This window comes from Crinia signifera, chromosome 1 (assembly GCF_055691185.1).
Source record: "Crinia signifera chromosome 1, ASM5569118v1, whole genome shotgun sequence".
NCBI classification, from domain to species: Eukaryota; Metazoa; Chordata; class Amphibia; order Anura; family Myobatrachidae; genus Crinia; species Crinia signifera.
The window spans coordinates 480,073,765-480,098,714 of NC_139217.1; the positions used below are offsets into that span (position 1 = coordinate 480,073,765).

General features: G+C 53.1%; 1 protein-coding gene across 1 annotated transcript in view; it reads right to left on the reverse strand.

Annotated features, from left to right (window-relative positions):
- Nucleotides 1-384: 384 nt before the first annotated feature.
- GBA2 (glucosylceramidase beta 2) overlaps nt 385-24,950 on the reverse strand; it is a 109,220-nt gene continuing 84,654 nt past the window's right edge. Inside the window, exons 13-19 of the mRNA XM_083155490.1 lie at nt 23,782-23,889; nt 23,512-23,663; nt 22,290-22,396; nt 5,480-5,633; nt 3,040-3,156; nt 1,843-2,034; nt 385-1,717 (exon numbers count right to left, since the gene is read on the reverse strand). Coding sequence (XP_083011616.1) covers nt 1,490-1,717; nt 1,843-2,034; nt 3,040-3,156; nt 5,480-5,633; nt 22,290-22,396; nt 23,512-23,663; nt 23,782-23,889 — 1,058 coding nt within the window. The 3' untranslated portion in view covers nt 385-1,489. The remainder of the gene's footprint in view (nt 1,718-1,842; nt 2,035-3,039; nt 3,157-5,479; nt 5,634-22,289; nt 22,397-23,511; nt 23,664-23,781; nt 23,890-24,950) is intronic.

A 24,950-nucleotide genomic window follows, 5' to 3' on the forward strand; every position in this document is an offset into this window, starting at 1 on the left:
CGTCCCCGCTGCAGCGTGTTATACAGGAGATTATACCGTACAGCAGAGTATATAATACAGGAGCCGCAATAACACCGTCCCCACTGCAGCGTATTATACAGGAGATTATACCGTACAGCAGAGTATATAATACAGGAGCCGCAATAACACCGTCCCCGCTGCAGCGTGTTATACAGGAGATTATACCGTACAGCAGTGTATATAATACAGGAGCCGCAACAACAACGACCCGCTGCAGCGTGTTATACGGGAGATTATGCCGTACAGCAGAGTATATAATACAGGAGCTGCAATAACACCGTCCCCGCTGCAGCGTGTTATACAGGAGATTATACCGTACAGCAGAGTATTTAATACAGGAGCCGCAACAACACCGACCCGCTGCAGCGTGTTATACGGGAGATTATACCGTACAGCAGAGTATTTAATACAGGAGCTGCAATAACACCGTCCCCACTGCAGCGTATTATACAGGAGATTATACCGTACAGCAGAGTATATAATACAGGAGCCGCAATAACACCGTCCCCTCTGCAGTGTGTTATACAGGAGATTATACCGTACAGCAGAGTATATAATACAGGAGCCGCAACAACACCGACCCGCTGCAGCGTGTTATACGGGAGATTATACCGTACAGCAGAGTATTTAATACAGGAGCCGCAATAACACCGTCCCCACTGCAGCGTATTATACAGGAGATTATACCGTACAGCAGAGTATATAATACAGGAGCCGCAATAACACCGTCCCCGCTGCAGCCTGTTATACAGGAGATTATACCGTACAGCAGAGTATATAATACAGGAGCCGCAATAACACCGTCCCCACTGCTGTAATGTATACAATACATGAGGGTATATGCTGCCTAGTGTAGTGTAGAGGGAGGACTGTACTGCGTATATAATATCACACAGGCCAGTGTAGTGTGTGACTGATTCAGTGCATAGAACACAGGAGCCATTATCACACAGTGGCCAGAGGGGGTATTGGGGGGCTGCATGATACAGGGGCTATATACAGTAATTTCCCTCTAGTGCAGCAGGAATAGGGGCATATCCTGTGTACAGTGTTACTCCATGACCCCAGCATCGCACTTATCACCGTCCCAGGCAGACAGAGGAACCACGGCCACCATCGATGCAGTGCGCATATACGTTCTGGACAACCTCGTTCCTATACTTTGCAGTGATTAAAACATAAGTGACAAGAGTAAGAAATTCTATGCACATCTAGACGGAGAAATATCCCACTTCTGCCACCAATGATGTATAATACCTGCAGGATTACACAGGAACAAATAATATTACAAGCGCTGGGTCAGGCCAAGGAATGCAAAACGGTCAATGTACAATGTTCGAGCTACTGTAGAAATGAGGTTCTGGTGGATGATGGTGGTTGATGTCCTCTATCCATCGCCATCTGGAATCGCTTCCACCCATGTAGAAGTCTATGACATAAGAGGGGTCTCAGGTCGGTCCCTTCACAACTACAGCGACACTTGTGGTTCTTCATTAGGGGGTCCTAGAGTTTGGCCACATGCTCGTTCCTCCAATGCTAGCTGCATTGCCCAAATACTCAGCGGTCGCATGTACGCCAGGGATCGGTAGACATCCCTCTGACAGTATGCCTCCGGTGTCTGAAAGGACATCCCCAGCCGCTCCCATACAGTACGATAGCAGCCCTCTGCGGTCATCAGCCCTTCTTCCACCAGCCCCTGCAAACAATACATCAGAACCAGTTACACAGACCCTCCAACAACATACAGTAACGGTACCAGGCCGGGAATGTACCGGGAACGTGGCCCCAGGACAGCGCTAGCGGCGTGAGAGGGAATCATACCTCATGAATCATTGTGGCTGCCAGTCCATACACCACCCCAATCCACACCTCATCCGACTGGACACTGGATTTGTCAATGGTTCCGTTTGGGCGCATTCCGTTCACTGCGCCCATCTGCCCGTTGGCAAACTGCTTCACATTCAAATCAAAGATGACTTTCAGGGCACTGACCACGTGCGCATGGGGGAATACCTGCAACCGAAACACAGACACAGTCATGCGCCCACACGGGGGCAGACACAACAGAGTCATGCACCCACGCAGGGGCAGACACCACACAGCCATGCGCCCACATGGGGGCAGACACAACAGAGTCATGCACCCACGCAGGGGCAGACAACACACAGCCATGCACCCACGCGGGGGAAAACACAACACAGCCATGCGCCCACGTGATGGCAAAACACAACCATGCGCCCACGCGGGGGCAGACACAACACAGTCATGCGCCCACTTGGGGGCAAACACAACACAGCCATGCGCCCACGTGGGGGCAAACACAACACAGCCATGCGCCAACGCAGGGGCAGACACCACAGCCATGCACCCACGCAGGGGCAGACACCACACAGCCATGCACCCACGCAGGGGCAGACACAGTCATGCGCCCACGCGGGGGCAGACACAGCCATGCGCCCACGCGGGGTCAGACACAGCCATGCGCCCACGAGGGGGGCAGACACAGCCATGCGCCCACGAGGGGGGCAGACACAGCCATGCGCCCACGCGGGGGCAGACACAGCCATGCGCCCACGAGGTGGGCAGACACAGCCATGCGCCCACGCGGGGGCAGACACAGCCATGCGCCCACGCGGGGCAGACACAGCCATGCGCCCACGCGAGGGCAGACACAGCCATGCGCCCACGCGAGGGCAGACACAGCCATGCGCCCACGCGAGGGCAGACACAGCCATGCGCCCACGCGGGGGCAGACACAGCCATGCGCCCACGCGGGGGCAGACACAGCCATGCGCCCACGCGGGGGCAGACACAGCCATGCGCCCACGCGGGGGCAGACACAGCCATGCGCCCACGCGGGGGCAGACACAGCCATGCGCCCACGCGGGGGCAGACCAGCCATGCGCCCACGAGGGGGGCAGACACAGCCATGCGCCCACGCGGGGGCAGGTACTCGCTCACTAGTGTCTGGAGGATGTACGTCACATACTGGGCGAGACATTATAATATATATAGTACCTCAGTCTGTCCATATCCCAGGCCACAGGCGCGCAGGAACCAATGTCCACAACACTGGTCAGACATCACACTGTCCCGGTAGGACTGATCACCGCAATCATAGTTAGTAATATTTCCCTGGGGAAGAGAAAAATAAATATTACTAATAATGTGCTCCGAGTGCTCTGCTGCCCGTCCCGTGCCCTACATACTGCCCACCGCCACACTGCTGCCCACCCCTGGCATTACATACTGCCCACCGCCACACTGCTGCCCACCCCTGGCATTACATACTGCCCACCGCCACACTGCTGCTGCCCATCCCTGGCCCTACATACTGCCCATCGCAACGCTGCTGCCCACCCCTGGCATTACATACTGCCCACCGCCACCCTGCTGCTGCCCACCCCTGGCCCTACATACTGCCCACCGCCACACTGCTGCCCACCCCTGGCATTACATACTGCCCACCGCCACACTGCTGCTGCCCATCCCTGGCCCTACATACTGCCCACCGCCACGCTGCTTCTGCTGCCCCCACCCCTGGCATTACATACTGCCCACCGCCACGCTGCTGCTGCCCACCCCTGGCATTACATACTGCCTGCCCGTGCCCTACATACTGCCCACCGCCACACTGCTGCCCACCCCTGGCATTACATACTGCCCACCGCCACACTGCTGCTGCCCGTCCCTGGCCCTACATACTGCCCACCGCCATGCTGCCCACCCCTGGCATTACATACTGCCCACCGCCACGCTGCTGCTGCACACCCCTGGCCCTACATACTGCCCACCGCCACGCTGCTGCTGCCCACCCCTGGCATTACATACTGCCCACCGCCACGCTGCTGCTGCCCACCCCTGGCATTACATACTGCCCACCCCCCACGACACTATATGCTGACCACCCGGCCCTATATATTGCCTGCCCCACACTACTGCTGCCCACCCCTGGCCCTACATACTTCCTCACCCTTGCACAACTGCTGCCCTACATATTGCCTGCCTCCTGGTTCTACATACTGCCTACCCCTGCCCTACATACTGCCTACCCCCACACTACTGTTGCCCACCCCCAGGCCTACATATTGTCTGCCCCCCCAGTCCTACATATTGCCTGCCCCTGCACTACTGCTGCTCACCCCATTGACCTACTTACTGCCTGCCCCCGCACAACTGCTGCCCAACCCCTACCCTACATATTGCCCGTTCCCGCACAACTGCTGTCCAACCCCTGCCCTACATATTGCCCATCCCCTGCACTACTGCTGCCCACCCTCAGCCCTATATATTGCCTGCCCTCGGTTCTACATACTGCCTCACCCTGCCCTACATATTGCCAACCCCCCACACTGTTGCCCACCCCCGGTCCTACATATTGTCTGCCCCCCCAGTCCTACATATTGCCTACCCCTGCACTACTGCTGCCCACCCCCTGACCTACTTACTGCCCGTCCCCGCACAACTGCTGCCCAACCCCTGCCCTACATATTGCCCGTCCCCTGCACTACTGCTGCCCACCCTCAGCCCTATATATTGCCTGCCCTCGGTTCTACATACTGCCTCACCCTGGCACTTCTGCTGCCGACCCACAGCCGTACATACTGCCCCGCCCCCACACTACTGTTCCCCACCCCCGTTCCCTATATACTGCCTGCCCCGTGCACTACTGCTGCCCCACCCCGCACTACTGCTGCCCACTCCCTACCCTACATACTGCCTGCCCCCTCCATACTGCCCCACCATGATACTTCTGCTGCCCACCCACGGGAGTACATACTGCCCCGTCCCCACACTACTGTTCCCCACCCCCAGTCCCTATATACTGCCTGCCCCGTGCACTACTGCTGCCCCACCCCGCACTACTGCTGCCCACTCCCTACGCTACATACTGCCTGCCCCCTGCACTACTGCTACCCTCCATACTGCCCCACCATGGTACTTCTGCTGCCCACCCACGGGCGTACATACTGCCCCGTCCCCACACTACTGTTCCCCACCCCCAGTCCCTATATACTGACTGCCCCGTGCACTACTGCTGCCCACCCCCTGCCCTATTGCTGCGCAGCGTGGGGACACATATACAGTATATTGGGCTGCCAGCACTCACCATGAGGACACATATGGTATATTTGAGTGCCAGCGCTCACCGCGGGGACACAAGGTATATTGGAGTACTGGCACTCACCGCAGGGACATATACGGTATATTGGGGTATCAGCGCTCACTGAGGGGACACATACGGTATATTGGGGTACTGGCACTCACAGCAGGGACATACATGTTATACTGGGGTATCAGCGCTCACCGAGGGGACACATATAAGATATATTGGAGTACTGGTGCTCACCGCGGGGACATATACAGTATATTGGGGTACTGGCGCTCACTGCGGGTACACATACACTGCGTATTGCAGAGAGTACTCGTAGGATTAGTACTCACCATGATGACATACATGTAACCTACCGTTCCATAGCAGCTTCTCAAATGCATCTCTTCCCTTACTGAGAATACTGGAAAACTTGTTACACACAGCGCTGTCATCCAGGATATCCGCCATCTGACACATGACGCACACAGCAGCCAACCAGAGTCCCCCGCAGTATGCGCTGGGAGACAGGGAACACGTCATTATACACACATCATACATGTACAGTCATAGCCACATACAGTCACAGCCCCCCGCTGTATGTGCTGGGAGACATGGCTTGCAGTACCTGTGCGCTACCAGCGGGGCTGCGGTGTATCTCTGTCCTAGGTGTGCACGTGGCTTACAGTACCTGTGTGCTACCAGCAGGGCTGCTGTGTATCTCTGTCCTAGGTGTGCATGTGGCTTGCAGTACCCGTGCGCTACCAGCAGGGCAGCTCTGTATCTCTGTCCTAGGTGTGCACGTGGCTTGCAGTACCCCTGCACTACCAGCGGAGCTGCTGTGTATCTCTGTCCTAGGTGTGCACGTGGCTTACAGTACCCATGCGCTACCAGTGGGGCTGCTGTGTATCTCTGTCCTAGGTGTGCACGTGGCTTGCAGTACCTGTGTGCTACCAGCAGGGCTGCTGTGTATATCTGTCCTAGGTGTGCACGTGGCTTACAGTACCTGTGCGCTACCAGTGGGGCTGCTGTGTATCTCTGTCCTAGGTGTGCATGTGGCTTGCAGTACCCCTGCACTACCAGCGGAGCTGCTGTGTATCTCTGTCCTAGGTGTGCACGTGGCTTACAGTACCCAGGCGCTACCAGCGGGGCTGCTGTGTATCTCTGTCCTAGGTTTCCACTTGGCTTGCAGTACCCGTGCGCTACCAGCGGGGCTGCTGTGTATCTCTGTCCTAGGTGTGCACATGGCTTACAGTACCTGTGTGCTACCAGCGGGGCTGCTGTGTATCTCTGTCCTAGGTGTGCACGTGGCCTGCAGTACCTGTGTGCTACCAGCAGGGCTGCTGTGTATCTCGGTCCTAGGTGTGTACGTGGCTTCCATTACCCGTGTGCTACCAGCAGGGCTGCTGTGTATCTCTGTCCTAGGTGTGCACGTGGCTTACAGTACCTGTGTGCTACCAGCAGGGCTGCTGTGTGTCTCTGTCCTAGGTGTGCACGTGGCTTGCAGTACCTGTGTGCTACCAGCAGGGCTGCTCTGTATCTGTGCCCTAGGTGTGCATGTTGCTTGCAGTACCCGTGTGCTACCAGCGGGGCTGCTGTGTATCTCTGTCCTAGGTGTGCACGTGGCTTGCAGTACCTGTGCGCTACCAGCAGGGCTGCTCTGTATATATGTCCTAGGTGTGCACGTGGCTTGCAGAACCCCTGCACTACCAGCGGAGCTGCTGTGTATCTCTGTCCTAGGTGTGCACGTGGCTTACAGTATCTGTGCGCTACCAGCGGGGCTGCTCTGTATCTCTGTCCTAGGTGTGCACGTGGCTTGCAGTACCCGTGTGCTACCAGCAGGGCTGCTGTGTGTCTCTGTCCTAGGTGTGCACGTGGCTTGCACTACCTGTGTGCTACCAGCAGGGCTGCTCTGTATCTCTGTCCTAGGTGTGTACGTGGCTTGCAGTACCCGTGTGCTACCAGCAGGGTTGCTCTGTATCTCTGTCCTAGGTGTGCACGTGGCCTGCAGTAACTGTGTGCTACCAGCAGGGCTGCTGTGTATCTCTGTCCTAGGTGTGCACATGGCTTGCAGTACCCGTGTGCTACCAGCGGGGCTGCTGTGTGTCTCTGTCCTAGGTGTGCACGTGGCTTGCAGTAACGGTGTGCTACCAGCAGGGCTGCTCTGTATCTCTGTCCTAGGTGTGCACGTGGCTTGCAGTAACTGTGTGCTACCAGCGGGGCTGCTGTGTGTCTCTGTCCTAGGTGTGCACGTGGCTTGCAGTAACTGTGTGCTACCAGCAGGGCTGCTGTGTGTCTCTGTCCTAGGTGTGTACGTGGCTTGCAGTAACTGTGTGCTACCAGCAGGGCTGCTCTGTATTGCTGTCCTAGGTGTGCACGTGGCTTGCAGAACCTGTGTGCTACCAGCGGGGCTGCTATGATGAAGAACATCGGATCCCCTGTACCATGAACCTTGCTGGTCCTTCCCAGGACTCCTGCATGACCTGTCCCAGTCTTTGTGCTGTCATTTGGAGTGCTTGTATCCAGTAATCCTATTTGCTAGACCCTGGTACCATTATCATTGAGTCACATGTTATATGTCCCTGCGTCTGATACCAGCAGCCATCTGTAACAGCTGTGTGCGTGTACTTCGTGTACCAGAGACTGTGGGGGTAATTCAGGTTGGTTTTCAAAAACAAACTCCTTCTTTAATGTGCACTGCAGGTGGGGTACATGGGATGCGGTCAAAATACTGACGCTGGAATACCGACCGCCGCAATGCCGGCACTTTTTCCCTCTATGGGTGTCCACGACACCCATAGAGGGAGAATAAAATAGTGGGTACTCTTTACCTAGAAGGGCGCCCATCGCATGCACTAAAAAATCGCATGCGATGCGATCGATGCGATTTCCCATAGGAAACAATGTTAAATGGCCCACAGAGGCCAAATAGGCACCCTGAAGTGTGAAATGGCCCCCACAATTGTTAACGCCACCACACGATCAACGTCAACCCGAAGCGTGGCGAGCGCAGCGATCCCGCGAGGGGCGGCGGTACGCGTCCTCCGACCTTTTCATACCCCCACTATCCACGTCAGCGTGGAGTTGAGAACAGAAAGTGTGGCGAGCGCAGCGAGCCACCGAGCCCGAAGCGTGGCGAGCGCAGCGCGCCCCGCGAGGGGACGCGGACACCTTCACAGGTATACGCGTCCCCTCTCGGGCTTCACAGGTATCCACGTCCCCTCGCCACGCTTCGGGCTCGGTGGCTCGCCACACTATCTATTCTCAACTCCATGCCGACGTGGATAGTGGGGGAATGAAAAGGTCATAGGACGCGTACCGCTGCGCTCGCCACGCTTTGGGTTCACATTGATCGTGGGGTGGCGTTAACAATTGTGGGGGCCATTTCACACTTCAGGGTGCCTATTTGGCCTCTGTGGGCCATTTAACATTGTTTCCTATGGAAAATTGGGTCAATTGAGACATTGAACAGGAAAATCGGGTCAATTGGGACATTTAACATTGTACCGTATGGGAAATCGCGGGCATCGCGTCGGTCGCATCGCATGCGATTTTTTGGTCGCATGCGATGCGACCGACGTGATTTTTTTTATACTAACGATGCCCACGATCAAATCGTGGGCGCCCTTCTAGGTAAAGAGTACCAAATAGTGTGCCGAGCGCAGCCTCCAGATCGCCCCTCTCCCTATAACCCTGCCTCCAGGCTGCAACTTACCTCTCCCTATAACCCCGCCTCCAGACTGCACCGCACCTCTCCCTATAACCCCACCTCCAGACTGCACCTCACCTCTCCCTATAACCCCGCCTCCAGGCTGCACCGCCCCTCTCCCTATAACCCGCCTCCAGGATGCAACACCTCTCTCCCTATAACCCCACCTCCAGACTGCACCGCCCCTCTCCCTATAACCCCGCCTTCAGGCTGCACCGCACCTCTCCCTATAACCCCGCCTCCAGACTGCACCACCCCTCTCCCTATAACCCCGCCTCCAGACTGCACCGCCCCTCTCCCTATAACCCCGCCTTCAGGCTGCACCGCACCTCTCCCTATAACCCCACCTCCAGACTGCACCGCCCCTCTCCCTATAACCCCGCCTTCAGGCTGCACTGCACCTCTCCCTATAAACGGGCAATGCCCCAGACACAATATGCCACACACTGCAATGTCCAATATGCCGCATACATACCTATTAACACTGGAGGCAGAGAAGGGACGTCCCCCATGTTTTCCGTTATGGGGGCACGGGCAGCGCTCTCAGAGCTGCTGGTCATGTCCCCGCCTCTCTGAATAGATGCTGTGTGTATGGGAACACCGTCTTTTCACAGCTGCTCCAACGCGGCGGTTAAATACAATAGGGCTACCACGGGGAGGGAACACATTATAGGGATAGTACAGAGTGGACTCGCTGTGGCAGCATACAGGAGAATAAGGGGGGTCAGCCATGTCTCAGGACGTGCTAGAGTTGGAGCCCGGTATAGACACAAAGTTAAGTCGTCTTTGTACATGCCGGGACTTCTGCTGTGGGTCGAACCTGATAGCCAGCAGCCAGAGGCAGCTTCCTCCACAGCCCTGCGAGTACAGGCGTCCTTTAGACACACAGCAGATGCTTCTCCTGGATTCCTGCCTGCATGTAACAACTCCACTTCCTTCCTGCCCGCTGCTAAATTCCCTAGCTGCCTGCATGTAACAACTCCACTTCCTTCCTGCCCGCTGCTAAATTCCCTCGCTACCTGCATGTAAAAACTCCACTTCCTTCCTGCCCGCTGACGCCTTCCCTCGCTGCCTCTCCTGCCTGCATGTAACAACTCCACTTCCTTCCTGCCCGCTGCTGAATTCCCTCGCTGCTTGCATGTAAAAACTCCACTTCCTTCCCTCGCTGCCTCTCCTGCCTGCATGTAACAACTCCACTTCCTTCCTGCCCGCTGCTGAATTCCCTCGCTGCTTGCATGTAAAAACTCCACTTCCTTCCCTTGCTGCCTCTCCTGCCTGCATGTAACAACTCCACTTCCTTCCTGCCCGCTGACAACTTCCTTCGCTGCCTCTCCTGCCTGCATGTAAAAACTCCACTATCTTCCAGCTGCCGAATTCCCTCGCTGCCTCTCCTGCCTGCATGTAACAACTCCACTTCCTTCCTGCCCGCTGACGCCTTCCCTCGCTGCCTCTCCTGCCTGCATGTAACAAGTAGTAGTAGTAGTACATTTATTTATAAGGCGCCGCAAAGTGTCCGCAGCGCCGTACATAGCAAACAAAAAACAAATGACAAGGTAACGTACAGGGTGTGTTGATAAAATACAGTATGAAGAGGGGTATAGCTGGTAGAAATAAAATCAGCATCAGTTCAGAAGTAGGTGTCAAAATTGTCGAGGAGACTGAAGATGAAGTAGAGGAAGGGAAGAACAGGACAGGAGGACAGGTGAGGTAAAGAGGTAGGGTGAGTACGTGAGGCAGGAGGACCCTACTCATAAGAGTTACATACTAAAAATAGGTAGGTGGACGAACGAAAAACAACAGGATAAGTAGGAACGGAGGGGAACGGAGGCAGGATAGGAGGATCAAAAGAGGTTAGGAGGAGGGATAGGCTAGTCGAAAAAAGTGGGTTTTGAGGGAGCGCTTGAAGGAGGTAAGCCTGATGGGTGGCGGGAGGTTGTTCCAGTGCAGGGGGGCAGCAGGAGAGAAGTCTTGGACACGGGAGTGGGAGGAGGTGATTAGGTGAGAGGTCAGTCGGCGGTCAGCGATGGAGCGAAGAGGACGGGAGGGAGTGTGGGTCTAGAATGGAGTTAGCAGTAAGGTGGCTTAGGAGACGATTATAGGTCAGACGTTCTAGGAGCTTGGAGGGAAAAGGGAGATGGGCCTGTAGTTGGATGGAGAGTTGGGGTCCAGATTTGTTTTTTTTGAGAATTGGGGAGACAAGAGCGTGTTTGAAGGAGGAAGGGAAGATCCCAGAGGATAGGGAAAGATTAAAGAGGTGAGCCAGGTGAGAGCAGACTGACGGACTGAGACGACGGATAATATTGGAGGGGATAGGATCGAGCGGGCAGGTGGAGGGAGAAGCGGATTGAAGGATAGAGTGGACTTCAGCAGCAGTGGTGGGGTAAAATGAGGACAGGGGTTGGAAGGAGGGGAGTGGAGATGTAGGAGGGGAGGAGGGAGAGGGTGAGGTCATGGCAGCAGTGATGGCAGTCCTGAGAGAGGAGATTTTGGTTGAAAAGTAGGTAGCAAAATCAGCGGCTACGATGGAGGACGGAAGAGCTGGAGGAGGGGGGGGGGGAGCAAGGAATTGAAGGTGGCGAAGAGCCTGCGGGGATTGGATGATTGGGAAAGGATGGGGGACTTAAAGTAGGATTCCTTGGCCAGAGCAAGGGCAGAGCTGAAGAAGGAGGAAAGAATGAATTTGAAATGGAGATAATCCGCAAGGGAACGTGATTTCTTCCAGAAGCGCTCAGCAGTGCGAGAGCACTTTTTAAGGAATCGGGTGATAGGGGCAAGTGCCACGGTTGGGGGTTGGAGCATCGAAGGGGGATAGAGGAGGGAGGGCAGGCAGAGTCCAATGCCGAAGATAGGGTGTCATTATAGAGGGAGGTGGCGAGGTTCGGGCAGGACATGAGGGCGATTGGGGCGAGAAGAGGACACAGCGTGTTTGAGAAGGCAGCAAGATCAAGTGTGTTGACGTTATGCCGTGAGACAATGCGCTTGGGAGGGGGGGTGGGAGAGGGGGAAGCAGTGAGGGAGAAGGAGATGAGGTGATGGTCAGAAAGAGGAAAAGCCGAGATAGTGTAGTCAGTAAGGGAACAAGAGCGAGAGAAGACGAGATCGAGGGAGTGTCCTTGGATGTGGGTGGGAGAGGTAGTCCACTGAGATAGGCCAAGAGAGGAGCAGAGAGAGAGGAGTTTGGAGGTGCCAAACAACTCCACTTCCTTCCTGCCGGCTGACGCCTTCCCTCGCTGCCTGCATGCAACAACTCCACTTCCTTCCTGCCCGCTGCCGCCTTCCCTCACTGCCTCTCCTGCCTGCATGTAACAACTTCTCTTCCTTCCTGCTGACGTCTTCCCTTGCTGCCTCTCCTGTCTGCATGTAACAACTCCACTTCCTTCCTGCCCGCTGACACCTTCCTTCGCTGCCTCTCCTGCCTGCTGCCGCCTTCCCTCGCTGCCTCTCCTGCCTGCATGTAACAACTCCACTTCCTTCCTGCCCACTGCCACCTTCCCTCGCTGCCTCTCCTGCCTGCATGTAACAACTCCACTTCCTTCCTGCCGGCTGACTCCTTCCCTCGCTGCCTGCATGTAACAACGCCACATCCTTCCTCCCGCTGCCGCCTTCCCTTGCTGCCTCTCCTGCCTGCATGTAACAACTCCACTTCCTTCCTGCCAGCTGCCGCCTTCCCTCGCTGTCTCTCCTGCCTGCATGTAACAACGCCACGTCCTTCCTGCCCACTGACGCCTTCCCTCGTTGCCTGCATGTAACAACTCCACTTCCTTCCTGCCCGCTGACGCCTTCCCTCACTGTACTCTGAGGAGACAGATGCTAGAGGTCATATTTCTCCTCTGACAGGGAGCTGCAGCATTACCCACAGGCCTCACATATCCTCTCCTATCCAATCACATCCCCACTGTACAGACCACACATATCCTCTGTCCTATCCAATCACATCCCCACTGTACAGACCACACATATCCTCTCCTATCCAATCACATCCCCACTGTACAGACCACACATATCCTCTCATATCCAATCACATCCGCACTGTACAGGCACACATATCCTCTGTCCTATCCAATCACATCCCCACTGTACAGACCACACATATCCTCTCCTATCCAATCACATCCCCACTGTACAGTCCACACATAACCTCTGTCCTATCCAATCACATCCCCACTGTACAGGCCACACATATCCTCTTCTATCCAATCACATCCACACTGTACAGGCCACACATATCCTCTGTCCTATCCAATCACATCCCCACTGTACAGACCACACATATCCTCTCCTATCCAATCACATCCCCACTGTACAGACCACACATATCCTCTCCTATCCAATCACATCCCCACTGTACAGACCACACATATCCTCTACTATCCAATCACATCCCCACTGTACAGACCACACATATCCTCTCCTATCCAATCACATCCCCACTGTACAGGTCACACATATCCTCTCCTATCCAATCACATCCCCACTGTACAGACCACACATATCCTCTGTCCTATCCAATCACATCCCCACTGTACAGACCACACATATCCTCTCCTATCCAATCACATCCCCACTGTACAGGCCACACATATCCTCTGTCCTATCCAATCACATCCCCACTGTACAGACCACACATATCCTCTCCTATATAATCACATCCCCACTGTACAGGTCACACATATACTCTCCTATCCAATCACATCCCGCTGTACAGGCCACACATATCCTCTGTCCTATCCAATCACATCCCCACTGTACAGTCCACACACATATCCTCTGTCCTATCCAATCACATCCCCACTGTACAGGCCACACACATATCCTCTGTCCTATACAATCACATCCCCGCTGTACAGACCACACATATCCTCTCCTATCCAATCACATCCCCACTGTACAGACCACACATATCCTCTCCTATCCAATCACATCCCCACTGTACAGGCCACACATATCCTCTGTCCTATCCAATCACATCCCCACTGTACAGACCACACATATCCTCTGTCCTATCTAATCACATCCCCACTGTACAGGCCACACATATCCTCTGTCCTATCCAATCACATCCCCACTGTACCGACCACACATATCCTCTGTCCTATCCAATCACATCCCACTGTACAGACCACACATATCCTCTCCTATCCAATCACATCCCCACTGTACAGGCCACACATATCCTCTGTCCTATCCAATCACATCACATCCCACCTGTACAGGTCAAACATATCCTCTGTCCTATCCAATCACATCCCCACTGTACAGACCACACATATCCTCTGTCCTATCCAATCACATCCCCACTGTACAGGCCACACATATCCTCTGTCCTATCCAATCACATCCCCACTGTACAGGTCACACATATCCTCTGTCCTATCCAATCACATCCGCACTGTACAGACCACACATATCCTCTGTCCTATCCAATCACATCCCCACTGTACAGGCCACACATATCCTCTGTCCTATCCAATCACATCACATCCCACCTGTACAGGTTAAACATATCCTCTGTCCTATCCAATCACATCCCCACTGTACAGGCCACACATATCCTCTCCTATCCAATCACATCCCCACTGTACAGACCACACATATCCTCTGTCCTATCCAATCACATCCCCACTGTACAGACCACACATATCCTCTCCTATCCAATCACATCCCCACTGTACAGACCACACATATCCTCTCCTATCCAATCACATCCCCACTGTACAGACCACACATATCCTCTCCTATCCAATCACATCCCCACTGTACAGACCAGACATATCCTCTCCTATCCAATCACATCCCCACTGTACAGACCACACATATCCTCTCCTATCCAATCACATCCCCACTGTACAGACCACACATATCCTCTCCTATCCAATCACATCCCCACTGTACAGACCACACATATCCTCTCCTATCCAATCACATCCCCACTGTACAGACCACACATATCCTCTCCTATCCAATCACATCCCCACTGTACAGGCCACATACATCCTCTCCTATCCAATCACATCCCACCTGTACAGTGCACACATATCCTCTCCTATCCAATCACATCCCCACTGTACAGACCACACATATCCTCTCCTATCCAATCACATCCCCACTGTACAGACCACACATATCCTCTGTCCTATCCAATCACATCCCCACTGTACAGGCCACATACATCCTCTGTCCTATCCAATCACATCCCCACTGTACAGACCACACATATCCTCTCCTATCCAATCACATCCCCACTGTACAGGCCACATACATCCTCTGTCCTATCCAATCACATCCCCACTGTACAGACCACACATATCCTCTGTCCTATCCTATCACATCCCCACTGTACAGACCACACATATCCTCTCCTATCCAATCACATCCCCACTGTACAGGCCACACATATCCTCTGTCCTATCCAATCACATCCCAACTGTACAGTCCATACATATCCTCTCCTATCCAATCACATCCCCACTGTACAGACCACACATATCCTCTACTATCCAATCACATCCCCACTGTACAGGTCACACATATCCTCTGTCCTATCCAATCACATCCCCACTGTACAGGCCACACATATCCTCTCCTATCTAATCACATCCCCACTGTACAGGCCACACATATCCTCTCCTATCCTATCACATCCCCACTGTACAGACCACACATATCCTCTCCTATCCAATCACATCCCCACTGTACAGGCCACACATATCCTCTGTCCTATCCAATCACATCCCCACTGTACAGACCACACATATCCTCTCCTATCCAATCACATCCCCGCTGTACAGGCCACACATATCCTCTCCTATCCAATCACATCCCCACTGTACAGGCCACACATATCCTCTCCTATCCAATCACATCCCCCCTGTACAGACCACACATATCCTCTGTCCTATCCAATCACATCCCCACTGTACAGGCCACACATATCCTCTGTCCTATCCAATCACATCCCCACTGTACAGACCACACATATCCTCGCCTATCCAATCACATCCCCACTGTACAGACCACACATATCCTCTCCTATCCAATCACATCCCCACTGTACAGACCACACATATCCTCTGTCCTATCCAATCACATCCCCACTGTACAGGCCACACATATCCTCCCCTATCTAATCACATCCCCACTGTACAGGCCACACATATCCTCTCCTATCCAATCACATCCCCACTGTACAGACCACACATATCCTCTCCTATCCAATCACATCCCCACTGTACAGACCACACATATCCTCTGTCCTATCCAATCACATCCCCACTGTACAGACCACACATATCCTCTCTCTTTCACATTTTCCATCCTTCTGACCCATTGTCAAACTGCTGGGTCACCGTATCGTACACACCAGGAACCTTTCCATTCTGGTGGAATCGATGCAATAAAGATTTATCCTTATGTATCAATGCCTATTTCCCTATAGATTGTAAGCTTGCGAGCAGGGCCCTCCTACCTTTGACTGTCTGTAAATACAGTTTGTTGTATCACTGTCTCCTATTGTAAAGCGCAATGTAATATGCTGCGCTATATAAGAAACTTAATAAATACATCTCCAGCTTGCTGTGAGTGCTGCTTAGGGCTTTATGTACGCCACTGCTGTGGCATTGCAGGACTGCACTTGAACGGGTCTTCCTGTGAGAGAACTGCAAGTGTCCAAGCATTGTATACTAACCTCAGTTCCATAGTGATTATGTCATACAATGAAGAACACTGCATGAACTACACAGACATCAGTGACTGGTAGCATTAGCACTCCCGGAGACCGGAGCCGGCCAGAACAAAGGCTGCCCAGCATCTGTGTGGTAGAAAGGTGCAGGAAGAGTCATGCCCTGGGCTGGGGAGGCTATGGATCATTAGGTCTACAGCAAGAAAAGGTCGACAAGCATTAGGTAGACATGGGTCTAGGTTGACACAAGCATTAGGTCGACATGAGGATTTTTTAGTTTTTTTTACCTGAATTTTACACAAATTTTTTACACAGTCAACATGGACACAGGTTAAAGTGCACCGCTGCGCTCGCCATGCTTCGGGCAATATTTTATTCTCCCACCACGCCCTAGAGGATGGTAGGGCATGAAATACCGCCTGTCGGCTAATGTCCGCTCAAAAAAACAGTGAAAAACCCCAAGTCGACCTAATGAACTGTCGACGGTACTTATGTATTAGCAGGGCACCCGGCTACGCTACGCTGACAACGTACCTTAGTGTGTAGTGCAGTGGTTTATACTTACCCTCAACGATTTCCCCGGCTCCAACATTCCTCCTCTGTGTCCTATCCCCACTATCCACGTCATACCCCCAGTGTCCACGTGGGCGTGGAGTTAATGATATAAAGTGTGGCGAGCGGACACGCGTCCCCTCGCGGGGCTCGCTACAGTCGTCACACTTCGGGTTTGCCACACATTATACCCCACGTGGACACTGGGGGTATGACGTGGATAGTGGGGATATGAACCATTGTGTATTAGCACAGCTCCTGAACAAATTACGTGGCCAGCATAGTGGTCTATTGGTTTCCTCAATAGTACATAATGGGCTCCGTGCTAATACATAAGTACCCTGTCGGCCTAATGACCATATCCCACTGGGCAGAGGTGCTGCGTGATTGGTTGAGACTGACAATTTGGTCAGGGTTCGATTTTGCAGAGGACTTGAGCGAAACTGTGCAAAATCAACCCTGTTTATTGCCGACACTATGGGGGTTATTCTGGTTCATTTGCAAAGGCAAATTCCTTCTCTAATGGACAAAACCATGTGCACTGCAGGTGGGGCAGATGTTACTTGTGCAGAGAGAGTTAGACTTGGGTGGGGTTTTACTTCAAAGTGAGATCTATATTGCAGTGTAAGAATAAGGCATCCAGTATTTACCCTGCACAGAAACAAAAAATAACTCACCCAATTCTGATTGTCTCTGCACATGTTACATCTGCCCCCTGCAGTGCACATTGGGCCTTATTCTGGTTCATTCATTCGGATACACAGTGAGCGAAGACACGCCTATAAGGTCACCGCATCCACATAAGAGGGAGTGGCGTGGTAATGCACCGACGGAACGCACAAAGTTCCCATGGTTTTCCTGCGTGCAGACGGCCGACCAAACGCCCTCTGCTGGTGTAACACGGCCCAGCATGATTCCGCACGGAACTCATGCTCAAGCCCATTAACCAATTACCCAAAGTGTATGTTGTTTATTGCATACGATTAACTAATTGGCTTCCCCAATTGCAAAACAAATGAACCCTTACTACCTGTCTATTTATAGTGTTGCCACAAGTAGCTGTGTTTGTGTCACACAAATGTCTCTGTATATATTTACCCCACTAATAGATGATGGTGATTCCAGAGTATGCGAAGATTAGCAAATGGGAATAAATAAATAGGAATAGTGGTGCGTTTGTGTGTTAAAGCGATAGGAAGGCGCGCAGAGTAGTGTAAGTGTCTGCTTCCCGTGTTGCCGGCACGTAGGTAGATAATTGATAAATGAGAGAAACCTCTGTGTTGCTGGGGCGTGTACTGCGCGCAGCAGCCATTGTGCATGCTGATTGCCCGGTCATGCGGTTGGTGATCGGCTGGTCAACGAAGCTTGACCCTTTCTTTTTCTTAAGAGTGTTTTTGATGTGAGAAGCTCCGACCGCTCGGAGACTCGTGCGAGGCGTACGCCCAGCAGTTGTTGTCACCACCCACATGCACGCCCCGGTTAACGCCCAGTTTTGCCGCGCCCTGTGACACACCCACATTACGCCCACTGTGTCCGACTGCGCATGGCTTACTTTTATTTGGTCGCTGTATTTCGTCTGTGCACGGGAGTGGGCGGCCGCACATTGCGAACAATACGCATGCGCAGCGGGCTGAAAACCACAATCCGTCTGCATTCTTATCCGTCCCACTCAATCAGAATAAGGGCCATGTGAGAAGGAATCTGCCTTTGTGAGTGAACCAGAATAAGGGCCTTATAGGCTTAGCACTTGCCTGGCCATGTATATTGACAGTTTGTATACAGGGAAACAACGGCTGTATCTGGTTCTTAGTTTGTGAGAATAGAACATTGCTCCCGGATGAAGCATTTTCTGCTGGGATCATGTATCAGCCGTCTGTGACATTGAAGGAACGTCCTGAGAGATTGCCAGTATGAGCAGGTCATCCATTTACAGGTGTGCCGCCATTATGGCCAGGAACTTGGGAAAGACCCCTGGAGCCGTGTGCAGTGCTCGCAACTCATTACGGTGACTGTTCATTGCTGATGTGACAGCGGTTCCATAGCCAGGACTATTGACAGTAGGGTGTCTCTAAGACCTATTGGGGTTTGGGTTCAAAAACGTAATAGCGTTTCTATTTGAGAAAAGGGAACTATGGCAACGACAGGACATATTTTTGTGAGCATCTCAGCCCTTATGGATGAGTTGCTGTGGGGGACGTCACTTGAAAGAGATGAAGTACCCCTGGGAGACTATTTCCTGCACCCCAGGATCCCCCAGAGGCACATTCACCCCGTGAGTCTGGAGGCACGTCCCAGGACTGCTTAGGCTTAGCTGTCTCAGGACTGACCCTTAGCCTTTGCCCTGTGTTCTTCACACATTGGATTCAACTCATCTCCAAATCAAATATGTTTACATTAAAAAGGCCAAATTAACCAAGAGCATAGCAGTAGGTTCCACCCTGCTATAATGATATAGGTACAGTAGGTATGTTCTGCTCTTTTCTGTCATTCGCTTATAGCCAGACTTCTGTCGCCGTTGTGGCCAAGAAGCTGCTATAAAAGGTCTATCAGCCCAGTTCGGGAACAAATAGAGGGCCACATGTAATAGGGTGAGAGTTTCAGAAAGTGAGAGATTTTGGGAGAGTTGTCCCATGTTTTTAAAGCAGCAATCAATTAAATGGCAAAAGCAACCTGGATTTGCAGTGTAATTGATTGCTGCTTTAAAAAAACAGGGGAAAACTCTCCCAAAATCTCTCACTTTCTGAAACTCTCACCCTATTACATTTGGCCCAGAGTTCACACGATTCTTAATTAGTTTGTCAACAGGTAAAGCAGACGTATTCAGTATACGTGTAACATGTGCATCCACTGGGGGATCTGCAAGGGGCTTCACTGCCCCCCCCCCCCCTGCTGTCTGAGTCCCCGCAGTGGGGATTCTGACGTTGGGCTAATGACTGTCGGGGTGTTGTACCGCACCCCTCTCCTCCTGCTGCTCAGGATAATGAGCGGACAGAGACATGTACAGATGAGGGGGTGGAGCAAGGGTGACATGCCCAGGCTATAGCTGAGGGGGCAGCCTGACAGCACCTGACTAGCCCTCAGTCACACACACATAACGCTGCAATGAGCACACAATCATCTACTAGCAGGTAGAAGCGCTGTGCAACAATCCTCACAGCCTGGAGACAATGGCTGCTCACTCACTCAATGTCTTCTCAACTGCCAAGGCCCAGGGCTGGGGGAGGGGCTACAGGCAAAGCACCCCTTCCTAATTGGACATCCACCCCCAGGTACTCATGGGCTATGTGGTGTTTGACCACAGCCTGTCCCATATACGCCCTGGTGGCTAGTGAACTACAGAGCCACAGGCTCCTTACCTGCCCTCCGATCGCTGGCACACAGTCCTTGGAGTGCGATCACCTGCAATGCTAGAGCGCTGTGAGGTCTCCCAGCTGAAAGACCCACAGCATGAAGCCGCAGCCAGTGTGGTGTCCCAGCGCCAGCAGCACTGAATGGCAGAAAACCTTACACTGCTGACAGCCCAGATATTTCAAGTAAAAAGAAAACGCTTTCTTGGGGCTGCTGGCAGCAGCTCCTGCTGAGGTGCACCTGCTTCCTGCAGGCACCAACTAGGGATGGCCATCGACCATCGATGATTACAAAACATTGATGGTTGATGGCCGATGTTGAATAGTTTGGTACTCTTTACCTAGAAGGGCGCCCATCGCGATAGAAAACCATGTTAAAATGTAAATCGCGTCGGTCGCATCGCATGCGGCCAAAAAATCGCATGCGATGCGACCGACGCAATTACCGCGATTTTACATAGGGAACAATGTTAAATGGCCCACAGACCCCAAATAGCCACCCTGGGCCCCCCCAATTGTTAACGCCACCCCACGATCAACGTGAACCCGAAGCGTGGCGAGCCCGCGTCCTCCGACCTTTTCATACCCCCACTATCCACGTCGGCGTGGAGTTGAGAATAGATAGCATGGCGAGTGCAGCGAGCCCCGTGAGGGGACGCGGATACCTGTGAAGCCCGCGAAGGGACGCGTATACCTGTGAAGGTATCCGTGTCCGCTCGCCACGCTTCGGGCTCGGTGGCTCGCTGCGCTCGCCACACTATCTATTCTCAACTCCACGCCAACGTGGATAGTGCGGGTATGAAAAGGTCTTAGGACGCGTACCGGCGCTGCTCGCCACGCTTCGGGTTCACGTTGATCGTGGGGTGGCATTAACAATTGGGGGGGCACGGGGTGGTTATTTGGGGTCTGTGGCCCATTTAACATTGTTTCCTATGTAAAATCGCGGTAATCGCGTTGATCGCATCGCATGCGATTTTTGACGCAATTTTTTTACTTGTGATGCCCATGATGAAAATCGTGGGCGCCCTCCATCGATGGGGAGAACCAGATGGTTTCCCACCATCAAAGTCAAGGTTAAACGAATAGTTTAGTTTCCCTTTTTACTGAGACTCGGAGCATCGCTCCGCCCAGGACACCATTGAAGCCCCACCCCCATATTCTGATTGGCCCACAGGCCAGTCAGTCAGAGAAAATGGATGTCTATCGATATGTAAAAACATTGATGGTCATCCATTGCATAGTTATGGACCATCGATGGTAAGTTGCAATTTTGCCATCGATGGCAAAGGCAACGATGGCCAAGCACCAACAAAAAACGGAAGTGAATCAGCTGGGAGGCGGGGTTATAGGGAGAGGGGCGGTGCAGCCTAGTGGTGGAGTTATAGGGAGAGGGGCGGTGCAGCCTGGAGGCGGGGTTATACAGAAAGGGGCGGTACAGCCTGGGAAATCTGCAAAGCTTTTGCTGTTGGTGCCTGGATTCCTCCTACACCTATAACCCAAGGTTGTCTCTGTGATTCCTATGAAACCTGTGCAAATCATGCTGTGCCTGGGTTACTATCCCCCTGTTCTGCTATAGTGGGGGTTGTTCGTGTCCTGCAAATACACACACCTGCTCTGCTTGTTTCCCTGTGATTCCCTGGGGGCCGAGGGTTTTATTACTTCTCACCATTGTAAGGTTTAACAATCGCACTGCATTCTCTGCAGCCATATGTGACTTGTGGTGAACTCGAACGGAGTTCTGCCTCTGCTACACAATTACCTCCGTACAGGGAAGGATCACTCCCAAGGCCTACAAAACCAACATGTCTGAATGTGCTTCTCTCTGGGCACTCTACGTTCTACGTCCAGGGGACACCCATTATCAGACATCACATGGTCACCAATCCTCACCTTGGTCCAGTCATCACCCAGCCATCATATGTCTGATCAGCAAAACCAGAGTTCTCTATCAGTCCATCACCGTCTGTATCAAACTTTAAAGAGGTGTTCATTACAACCTGGGAGAGGAGGAAAGGAAGCAATGGAAGATGAGTTCCGAGCCCAACTCTCATATCTCTCACCAGCCCCACCTGGCAGAATGGTCGGTGTGGACCTCTAGACCTGTGATACAGACCTGGCACACTGACAACATGTTCCTGCAGGTGGACCTCTAGACTTGTGACACTGACCTGACAGACTGACCATGTCCCTGAGTTAGGTGGACCACTAGACCTGTGATACAGACCTGACAGACTGACTCCATATCCCTGAGGTGGGTGGACCTCTAGTGTGACACTGACCTGACAGACTGACCACATGTCCCTAAAGGTGGACCTCTAGAACTGTGGCACTGACCTCACACATTGACCACATGTACATGAGCTAAGTGTACCTCTTGATCTACAATACAGATCTGATAGACTGACCACATGTCCATGAGGTAGGTGGACCTCTACACCTGTGACACGGATCACATTTCCTTCAGGTAGGTAGACCTCTAGACCTGACAGAATGACCACGTCCATAAGGTAGGTAGACCTCTAGACCTGACAGACTGACCACATGTCCCAGAAGGTGGATCTCTAGACCTATGACACTAACCTGACAGACTGACCACATGTCTCTGAGGTAGGTGGACCTCTACACCTGTGACACTGACCTCACACATTGACCACATGTCCCTGAGGTAGGTGGACCACTAGAACTGTGATACAGACCTGACAGACTGACCACATGTCCCTGAGGTAGGTGGACCTCTAGACCTGTGACACTGACCTCACACATTGACCACATGTCCATGAGGTAGATGTGGACCTCTAGATCTGTGACACTGACCACGTCCCTGAGGTAGGTAGACCTCTAGACCTGACGGAATGACCACATATCCCTGAGGTAGGTGGACTGCTAGACCTGTGATACAGACCTGACAGACTAACCACATGTCCCTGAGGTAGGTGGACCTCTAGACCTGTGACACTGACCACATATCCCTGAGGTAGGTAGATCTCTTCGCCCAGTGTACTTGGCAGACTGACCACATGTTCATGAGGTAGGTGGATCACTAGACCTGTTCTACAGACCTGACAGACCAAATATCCCTGAGGTAGGTAGACTTTGGCCCAGTGACACTTACCTGGCACACTGACCACATGTCCCTGAGGTAGGTGGAGCTCTTTGTCATGCAGTAATCTCGGTATACTTGTAGCACAAACTTGAGGTTCAGGTCCTTCCAGTCAGCAGTGTCATGTATGATATAGGCATTGAGTTTCTGCCATGGCTCATCCTCTAATAGAAAAGGAGAGACATGAGGGGAAATATCTGCACGTACATGAGATGAGAATACGGACAGAAGACCGGAAACATCTCAGAGGATAAAGGAGATGGAGAATGACATAACCTATACCTGGGTCCCCAACATCGTGGGGAATCACATTTTTGATCTTCACAGGAGCCACGCAGCCACTCATAAGATATTTTCGCTGCTCCAGATCCTCCTGAAGAATGGCAGCAGCTGGAGAGAACAAGGCGTGAGGATACAATGTGAGCGCCATCATCCAATCCACATTATAATAGTAGAAAGAGTATATGTCAGAAATGTGCACATCTGCTTGGTGATCACATAGAACCAGAGAAGCCATCAGAGAGCTGTGAGATACAGTAATAAACCCCCCAGACACGGGACTTTGCCAACACTAATAGTGTCTTCTTCTCTATGGGAGCTGATGGGAACCCTCATGAGCCCGGAACCTGGCACCGTGACCCTATCTAACCGGCTTCATTGGACAGGTCGTACACCCAGATCTGCTCTATAAAAGCAAGAGCTCAGCTTACAGCTTCTGGACTCCAGAATGGATCATACGGTCAACATCAAAATATCAACAAGCACAAGGTCAACACTGGATAAAGGTAGATGCAAGCAAATGGTTGTCACGGAAAAGGCTGACACATGAAAAGGCCGACATAAGCGTTTTGTGGTGTCAACGTCGACAGCTGACACATGGACCCTCACCTGTACTGTACTGCTTTGCTAGTCATGCTTTGGCCAGGGCCACTTTACCGCTAACAATCATAGTTGCCACTGCACCAACAGCGACCGGGAGCCTGGCCCGCGAGTGTCACAGCGACCGGGAGCCTGGCCCGCGAGTGTCACAGCGACCGGGAGCCTGGCCCGCGAGTGTCACAGCGACCGGGAGCCTGGCCCGCGAGTGTCACAGCGACCGGGAGCCTGGCCCGCGAGCGTCAGAGCGACCGGGAGCCTGGCCCGCGAGCGGCACAGCGACCGGGAGCCTGGCCCGCGAGCGGCACAGCGACCGGGAGCCTGGCCCGCGAGCGGCACAGCGACCGGGAGCCTGGCCCGCGAGCGGCACAGCGACCGGGAGCCTGGCCCGCGAGCGTCACAGCGACCGGGAGCCTGGTCCGCGAGCGTCACAGCGACCGGGAGCCTGGCCCGCGAGCGGCACAGCGACCGGGAGCCTGGCCCGTGAGCGGCACAGCGACCGGGAGCCTGGCCCGTGAGCGGCTCAGCGACCGGGAGCCTAGCCCGCGAGCGTCACAGTGACCGGGAGCCTAGCC